This window comes from Penaeus vannamei, chromosome 28 (genome assembly GCF_042767895.1).
Source record: "Penaeus vannamei isolate JL-2024 chromosome 28, ASM4276789v1, whole genome shotgun sequence".
Classification (NCBI taxonomy): Eukaryota; Metazoa; Arthropoda; class Malacostraca; order Decapoda; family Penaeidae; genus Penaeus; species Penaeus vannamei.
In genome coordinates, this window is record NC_091576.1 from 22534919 (window position 1) to 22544585 (window position 9667).

At 39.5% G+C, this 9667-nt stretch overlaps 1 protein-coding gene across 2 annotated transcripts in view; it reads right to left on the reverse strand.

The window, feature by feature from the left end:
* Positions 1 to 1941: 1941 nt before the first annotated feature.
* LOC113812914 (glycerol-3-phosphate acyltransferase 3-like) overlaps positions 1942 to 9667 on the reverse strand; it is an 18892-nt gene continuing 11166 nt past the window's right edge. For both annotated transcript variants that reach the window (XM_027364837.2, XM_027364836.2), the window contains 7 exons: positions 9662 to 9667; positions 9233 to 9481; positions 8085 to 8187; positions 5650 to 5765; positions 4855 to 4963; positions 3449 to 3636; positions 1942 to 2129 (listed from right to left, as the gene is read on the reverse strand). The exon at positions 9662 to 9667 is cut by the window's right edge and continues 165 nt beyond it. In XM_027364837.2, coding sequence (XP_027220638.1) covers positions 1955 to 2129; positions 3449 to 3636; positions 4855 to 4963; positions 5650 to 5765; positions 8085 to 8187; positions 9233 to 9481; positions 9662 to 9667 — 946 coding nt within the window. In that variant the 3' untranslated portion in view covers positions 1942 to 1954. The remainder of the gene's footprint in view (positions 2130 to 3448; positions 3637 to 4854; positions 4964 to 5649; positions 5766 to 8084; positions 8188 to 9232; positions 9482 to 9661) is intronic.

A 9667-nucleotide genomic window follows, 5' to 3' on the forward strand; every position in this document is an offset into this window, starting at 1 on the left:
AGAAAGAGAGAGAGAGAGAGAAAGAGAAAGAGTGAAATAAATAAAGGAGAGAGAGAAGAGAGAAAGAAATAAAGGAGAGAGAGAAGAGAGAAAGAAAGAGAGAAGAAAGAGGGGAGAGAGAGAAAAAAACAGGAGAAAGAGGAAAAATTAGAGGAGAGAGAAAGAAAAGGAGAGAGAAATAAAAAAGGAGAGAGAAAGAAAACGAGGAGAGAGAAAGAAAAAAGAGGAAAAAGGGAGAGAGAGGAGAGAGAGTGTAGATAAAAAGATACACAGACATGAAGATAAACATAAAAGATAAATAGATAGATAGAGGCAGACAGACTGGGAGTGATAGGTAGATGAAGAGACAGACACAAGCAAAAAATAAATAAATAAACGCTGAAAGTGCAGAGCTGAATCTATCACTCAAAAGATTGCTTATATTTGTTATGAATCTTTCTATGATATTATTGTTCTATCACTATATTCATTTCTTACACATATCACATCTATGTATGACTGCATTTGTTCATTTATTGTAACTTTTCACAATTTATATTTTAAAACAAAGTATCATACGTGCGTTGTTTATCTTTACCACGAGCGTAAATAATTTTAAAGGAATCGAAAGACATTAATCGTTATTAATCTATTTTATTGGTATTTTTTTCTTTTTTCTCTTTTTATCCTAAAATATAATAACATAGAAAAGTATTTTTTTCTCAATAACACGGAATATATTTAAAATTCAAATTATGATCTTATCTATGAACATCCCTGAACACATGTACTCAAGTTTAAGTTTAAAAGGAATATTATTGTTGTTACTCCTTATCATATTTCTTCTCATTCTTTGTCCTCTCCTTATTCTTATTCCCGTCGTCTTTTTTTTTGTTGTTGTTCTTTATATTGTTCTTCCTCGGCTCCTCCTTTCGCATCTTGCTATTTTCTTTCCACATATATTTTTCTTTGTATCTTCATCACTCATTTCATCAGCTTGTCCATCTTCGTCTTCCCCTTTTCTATCTTTCCTTCCTCCTTCCTTCTTTTTCTCATCCCTTCTTCTCAGTGATGTAGCCAGGGAGACTTTACGTCGCTTAACATATGTGAATTATCAATGACATGACATGACATGACATATTGAATGACAATCGTTTCACTAAAGGCAAAAGTCAGTACAACTTGCAGAGGATATACAAATATCCCAGTTACCGCGAGAGAAAAGGTCACAGGACCGTTTTCTTAAAAACCTCTCGCAACTAACCCATTTTCTATGACAAATGCCCTCTCTCCTTCTCTTTCTCACAACCCATATTCTCCCTCATTTATTTTTCTCATCCCTCATTCCTCTTATATCTTTTCCTTCTTCTCTTATCCCTCATTCCTAGTCACTATTTTTCCCGCGTCCATAACTCCTCTATTTCCTATCCTTCACTCCGCCCTCATATTTCCATTATACCTCACTCTTGCTTCCTCTTTTTTCCTCATCCCTCATTCCGCCCTCCATAGTTTCCTATTTTTTTGCTTCATTCTTCACGCCTCACCCCTTCTCTTCCGTCTTCCCTCATTCTTTCTTCATCGTTCCCCTCACATACCTCACCCCTTTCCTCAATTTCTTTCATTCCTCTTCTCTTATTCCAGAATCCCTCACACTTCCTTTCTCCTTTCTCACCCCTCCTCATTCCCTCTCATTCCTCACTCACCCTTCCTTCCCTCCCCACACCCTTCATTACCTTTCCCCATTCCCTCTCATTCTTCACTCTCCTTTTCCCACACCCTTCATTACCCTTCCTCCTTCCCTCCCATTCCTCACTCACCCTTCCTCTTCCCTTCTTTTCCCACCCCCTTCACTGCCCTTCCTCATTCCCTCTCATTCCTTACTCACCCTTCATTTTTCCTCTTTTTCCCTCCCCTTTCATTCCTCCCTCCCTCATCCCACCCTCTCATTCCTCCCTTCCTCCCCCTGACCCCCTTCTCATTCCTCCTTCTCCTCATCTTTATTCAAGTGCTTCGCGTATTCTCTCTGCTGCATCTGTTTCCACGTGTTCTGTTTCTTCTCCCACGCTTCGTTCTTCGTGGTCTGAAGCTTCACGAACCCGTCCCAGGCGAGCTCGACGAAGCCTCCCTTGTGTGCGATTAAGCCTTTGACTCTGCAGGGAGGGAGAGAAGGCAAAAAGGGAATAAGATAAGAAGAATGAGAGATTGAAGAAGGGGGGTGAGGTATGTGGGGGGGGATAAGCAAGGAAGATGAATAAGGTGGTGGGGATTGTGGTGAAGATGGTGGGGATTGTGGTCGTGAAGCTGGTGGGGATTGTGGTCGTGAAGTTGATGGGGATTGTGGTCGTGAAGTTGGTGGGGATTGTCAAGATGGTGGTGATAGTGGTGGTGAAGATGGTTATTGTGGTGAAAATGGTGAAGTTGGTAGTGATTGTCAAGATAGTGGTGATTGTGGTTGTGAACATGGTGGGCATCGTCAAGATGATGATGAATGTGGTGCAAAAGGTGGTGATTCTGATTATGAATGTGGTGATTGTGAATTCGGTGAAGATGGTTGTGATTGTGTGACAAAGGAGGTGATTATGATGATGGTGTTGAAGATGATGGTGGTGATTCTGAAAATGTAGATGGTAACTGTGGAGATTGTGGTAGAGATTGTGACAGTGAAGTGAAGATAATGGTGTTTAATCACGATGGTGATGATGGCAGTGAAGACGGTGATAGCAACTACGGCGATGGTGTTGATGAATATGGAGGAGAAAATGATAATAAAGATGACGAAATGAGAAAGAAATAACGATAATAAAATGAAATAACGAGAAAGAAATAATGATAATAAAAATGAAATAACGTGAAAGAAATAATGATGAGACATAATGGTGTTGATATTGTCTTCACCTTTTCCCTCCTTCCTGTGATTGTGATAATTACATTGATAATATACTGATACACAAAATAAGATGATTAGGTTAAAATAATGAGAAAACGAACTACGATAACGGTGGAAGGAGATAATGAGGATAATGAGAATATTTAGCAACGCCAGAGAATAAAGATTGGGCGGTGAAAATGATGATGAAGAGAAGGGGGGAACAAGGAATATGGTGATGATGGTGATGACGATGGTGGTGGTGGTGACGATGATTCATTATGACAATGATTGTAATAACACTCTTCATTCCACTAAGGGAATGGTAATACTAAACAGATCAGATTACGGAGAGAAAAATACAATGCCACAAAAACAAATAAAACAGACAAACACACACACGCACAAGCAAACAAAAAGTACAGTGACAAACACACAGCCACATAGAGTCAGTCTCACACACATACACGTAAACACACACACACACACACACACACACACACACACACACACACACACACACACACACACACACACACACACACACACACACACACATACAATCACAATCTCACACACACGCACACACACAATTTAACCCACCTGCTCGCGAAGGCCGCCCCCGACTCCCTGGGGCCCCTGCGCGTGGGCGGGAGGTACCACACGTCGCACACGATGGCCCATGACGTCATCATGCTCAGGATGTACTGGCCGAAGGTGTCCTGGTACCAGAAGGGGTCGCCGTAGCGGGGGTCGAAGCGGATGGCGATCGGGTAGATCACACTGTCGATCTGGTAGTTAATAATAAGGATGAGATGATGATGATAGCAATGATAGTAATATACAACAAATGTTCGACAAATAAGCACCAACGGACATGAACAATCGCCCCAGATGCAAATATTTGCAGATAATTACCTCTTATCTGCCTTAGAGGCTCCCTGTAATGGCCGACTGTTGCCACAGTGGACTTAAAGAAAATGGGATATACTAGGTCGTGCAGAGAATGTTATAAAGGGATAACTTAATCCTTACTTCCTTTTAAACTAAACCTTTATCTTTGGTTATGAAATACATACACATTAATAGGAGTATAAATATCTCTTACTTGTGGAATACACTCTCTGAAGCACAAAATCCTCTCCAAAGGAATAATACCGCTAAAAACCAACTAGGATACCAAATTAACACGAGCATAACAAATATTGTATTTTTGAAACTGACAGTCCGAAATTTCTGTTAAGACTTCCTGCATTCGTAAAGATTCTAGCATAAGAAAACTGTATCCTGAATTGGTTTGCGTTACACAATTCAAGAAACTAATAAAATTAACAGGTATTGAAACGCTGACTTGCAATGCCCTCTTCTAACACAACAAACACAGTAACAAAAAGGACACAAAAACTAACCTAATGATCTTTTTAGCGCAACAAACACAACAGATTAAAAAGCTATATATAGACTCACTTTCAAGGCCCTCATTTCATCGTAACAAACACAACAAATTAAGACGTCTTCAAAATTCACTTCAAAACCCCGCTTCTATCACAACAAATGCAATAACAATAAAAGCAATAAATGCTCACCTCAAAGCCCCTACCCCCCTTATATCACAACAAACACAACAGATAAAAAAGATACAAAAATTCATCTCAAAGGCCCCCTTCCATCGTAAAAAGCGCAAGTAAAAACAAGGATTACAAAACCTCACTTCTAACACACAACAAATAAAAAAGGGCAATAAACTCACCTCAAATGCCCCTTCCTATCGCAACAAACAATCAAAAACAGTTGATACAAAAACTCACCTCAAATGCCCCCTTCTGTACCCCCCAAAAGACAACAAATAAAAGCAAGGGCCATAAACTCAAAGGCCTCCTTCTATCGCGACAAGGGCAATAAACTCACTTCAAAGGCTCCTTTCTATCACAGAAAAAATAAAAACAATCGACGCAATAACTCACCTCAAAAACACAACAAATAAAAAAACAATTGACACAAAGACCCACCTCAAAGGCCCCCTTCTTGAACTGCATCACGGCCGTGTTGTTGACGCAGGTTCCTTCGGGGTAGATCAGGATGGGGGGGAGGTTGTGGTTCGAGGCGTGGGCCTGTAACCTGCGAAAGAAACACAGAAATTACAGTATGATATTCTAAATGCATGATTTATTAATTGTGAGTAAATCCAAGCGAGTAAAGTACTGTAAAAATGTAAATAAACTATAACATTATTAAATGTCTAAGGAAGAAGAAGAAAGAAGAGGAGGTGAGAATGAGAGATGTGGTTCGTAACCTGCAGGAGAGGAGGAGGTTGGGCAGGGTGGATCACGACCGTTTTAAGAAACACAAAACTCCCTCCACAACCACTTAACCGTAATTTAAGAAACACAAACCTCCCATCCACAAGCAGTTAACCCCATTGTGAGACAACAAATTCTCCTCCACAACCACTTAACCCCGTTTTAAGAGACCAAATTCCCTCCACTTACCAAAATTGACTAGAGACATGGCATAAATCATCCAATTAAAAGGCCATTTAACGTGTGAAAGGCAGTCTACTTCAAGACTTCATTAAAGCCTATCTCATTCTACAAAACCAGTGGTACAAAAAAAATAAAAAGTAATTAAAACCGAATAAAACGATAAATCAATTAATTCCAGCCTTTTATATCCACGAAGCATTCACTCTCACTCTCTCTCACTCTCACTCACTCTCACTCACTCTCACTCACTCTCACTCACTCTCACTCACTCACTCACTCCCTCCCTCTCTCCCTCCCTCCCTCTCCCTCTCTTGGACTCACCTTGCCGCAGCCTCAGCCCGTTCCTTGGTGCTGCCTCGCTCGAACCAGATATGCGTGGAGGACCGAGACAACGCCGTCATGAACACGCCAAGAATACCCCTTGCCTTTTGTCCGACCTGAGAGGAAGATCATAATATCCGTGATTAGAAAAATCGTCAATAAAGATTTTTTTTTTATAATGAGACTTCCTGCACGATCTACAAAGGGGTACCATGATTATATGTAATGTTAATATCTTATATTAAGAAAAAATAAATTAGGATTTTTTTTATAATGCGACTTTCTGCCCGATCTACGAAGGGGTACCATGCTTTTATATAATGGTAATATCTTATATTAATATGAAATAAATACAATATCTTCTTAAATCAAATTTTAAAAGGATTTCATTCCTCTCAGCTGTATCAAATAACTTCCCAAAGCCAAATCATGGTACGATTTCCCTCCTTCTCAAAACAAGATTGGAAAAATATTTCTACTTTCTGCTCGAATCAAAATGAAAAAAGTACAAAAGCGCATTATTTGGAGCACGAATTATTATCATTATTATTATTATTATTATCAATATTATTGTTATCATCATCATCATCATCATCATTATTATCATTATTATTACAATTGTTATTTTCTTTTAATAGAAACTGATTTTACTCTTCTGAATGAATGATTAGAATGTATTATTTAGTATCACATGAAATGCAACGTTGTATTTTCCAGCATAAGCCCAATGATCGAAATTATAGCATTTTCTGCTCTTCTGAGTGGCTAATCAAATGCCCAAAACCACACACCATATATTTATAAACCACAGTGAACTTAAACCAGCGTGTGGTCTGGAGCACGAACCATTATCTTTATCATCATTATGATTATTTTGATATTTTGTCTCGTAATAGAAACTAATTTTACTCTTCTCAGTGTATGAGTAGAATGTATTACTTAACATTACATGAAATGCATCGTTGTATTTTTCCAGTACAAGCCCACTGACTGAAATTAAAGCATTTTTTTTTATTCTTCTCACTGGCTAATCAAACAACTACCTCCACCATACATGCATATAGTGTGGAGCACGAACCATTATCATTATTATTTTGATATGTTTTCCCTTGATAGATTTTAAGCTTTTTTCATGATTTAGTTTGAATTCCATGTGTTACGATGGATATTATTTGCTGTGACATACAGGCTTTATTTTACTTCTAAATCTCCTCCTGTGTGCAAGGAATGGCCGGGGTGACCATCCACTGGCAGCGCGCGGGATCGAACGCAGGTCAGCAAGATTGCTACACCAACACGTTAACCGCTGCACTGCACAGCCCACTGATCTAATTCATAACATTTTCTGCTCTTCTCTGTGGCTGATCAAATAATTAACACCCTCTACCCTACATTCACCAACCACTCTCATCATTATTATCATTATCATTGTTATTTTTATCATTATTATTGGAACATCATTATCACCATCATTTCCCCCATCCCTTCCCCAATCACTCCTAACCTCATCATTATTATCATTATCATTATTATCATCATTATTGTAATACCATTGTCCCCATCATTTCCCCCATCCCTTCCCCAGCCACCCTCAACCCCAACAGCGCCATTATTATTCTTATCATCATTATTGTAACATCATTATCCCCATCATTTCCCCCATCCCTTCGCCAATCACTCCTAACCTCATCATTATTATCATTATCATTATTATTCTTATCATCATTATTGTAACATCATTATCCCCATCATTTCCCCCATCCCTTCGCCAATCACTCCTAACCTCATCATTATTATCATTATCATTATTATTCTTATCATCATTATTGTAACATCATTATCCCCATCATTTCCCCCATCCCTTCCCCAACCACCCTCAACCCCAACAGCGCCATTATTATTTTTATTATCATTATTATAACATCATTATCCCCATCATTTCCATCCTCCCTTCACCAACCACTCCTAACCTCATCATTATCATTATTATTTTCATCACTATTATTGTAACATCATTATCCCCATCATTTCCACCCTCCCTTCACCAACCACTCCTAACCTCATCATTATCATTATTATTTTCATCACTATTATTGTAACATCATTATCACCATCATTTTCCACCCTCCATTCACCAACCACCCTCAACCCCAACAGCGCCATTATTATTTTTATTATTATTATTGTAACATCATTATCCCCATCATTTCCCCCATCCCTTCCCCAACCACTCCTAACCTCATCATTATTATCATTATCATTATTATTCTTATCATCATTATCGCCATCATTTCCCCCATCCCTTCCCCAACCACTCCTAACCTCATCATTATTATCATTATCATTATTATTCTTATCATCATTATCGCCATCATTTCCCCCCACCCCTTCCCCAACCACCCTCAACCCCAACAGCGAATGGTCTGGAGACGCACCATGTCGTAGCACTGGTCGGTGGCGAGGACCATGGAGTCGATGGGCGACGTGTGGTTGGCGACGGCGATGCCGTAGTTGGGGCGGTTCTCCTTGTTGTGGAACCTGGGCGGGGATGGATTATGTAAAAATAATAATAATGATAATAATAATGATAATAATAATGATAATAATAATGATAATAACAATGATAATGACAATGACAATGACAATGACAATGACAATGACAATGACAATGACAATGACAATGACAATGACAATGACAATGACAATGACAATGACAATGACAATGACAATGACAATGACAATGACAATGATAATGATAATGATAATGATAATGATAATGATAATGATAATGATAATGATAATGATAATGATAATGATAATGATAATGATAATGATAATGATAATGATAATAATAATAATAGGGGGGAGTGAGGATGGGATATGTATAAATAATAATAAAAATGAAAATAATGATAATAATAGGGGGGAGTGATGATGGGATATGTAAAGGAATGTGGTTTCCATGATGTAATGGAATAACGTAATAATGGTTACTGGTTGAGGCAGAGTACATTACTGCTATCGGTAATAATAGATACATGAATGTATGAAGGTATAGCCGAAATAACATCAGAATAAATATATTGATAATAATTGTAGCAAGATTAATACCTTAATAATGATGATTGTAATAGCTTAATTGCACAAATGCATTATAAGAATATGTGTGAAGCAATGTGATTATACTTTATAATGATGATTGCTTACATTCATCCACAACGACTGTAAACGGTGATCGGAGAAGCATCATTATCTATACTAAAACTTTATTATTAAATCAATTTAATCTTTACTTTATATAGGTCAAAAAGCCATGATAACCGATCTTGAGAAATGAATCAGTAAATGAATCATGTTTTATGATCATTTTTCGAATCATTGTTATTAGACGGGATTGTTGTGGTGCTGAAGAACAGCTTATATTATGGAACAAGTGCGAGATCTAGCCTCAGATTATGGCTAGATTATTTATACATTTATCTTATTTAATTTTATTTTTTTTTAATGTGTTTGAGAATAAACGCCCGCAGCCTTTCAAAATGGCGGAGGAGAGTGCATGTCTTGCCTGCCTCGCCTGCCTCACCTGGCCACGACGGAGATGGCGCCGGCCACGAAGTCGAAGCACCAGCTGACTACCCAGGCGTTGACGCGCTTCTTGAGGGGCGTGTCGGGCAGGAGGCCCACGCCCGAGCACAGCACCACCAGCGTCGCCAGGCTCAGCGCCAGCACCAGCACGCGCATCGGCAGCAGGAACCCGTAGCGCACCACCACGCCCGCCGCCCAGAACGCCGTCATCGAGGGGCTCATGCGCAGGTGCCGTCGCTGCTTCGTCCTGCGGGAGACGAGGGCGCTGTAGGCCGGCTGGAGGAGGGGGGGGGGGCTAGGGGGCACTGTCGGGCACGAGGAACTAGGGAGGGTCGAGGAGGAACCTAACAGAGGCCGATCTGAGCGGACTGGAGGTCCTCGCTCAGCGCCCTCCTCGCAAGGGAAGCCCCCGTGCGCAGGAACCCACCTGGAC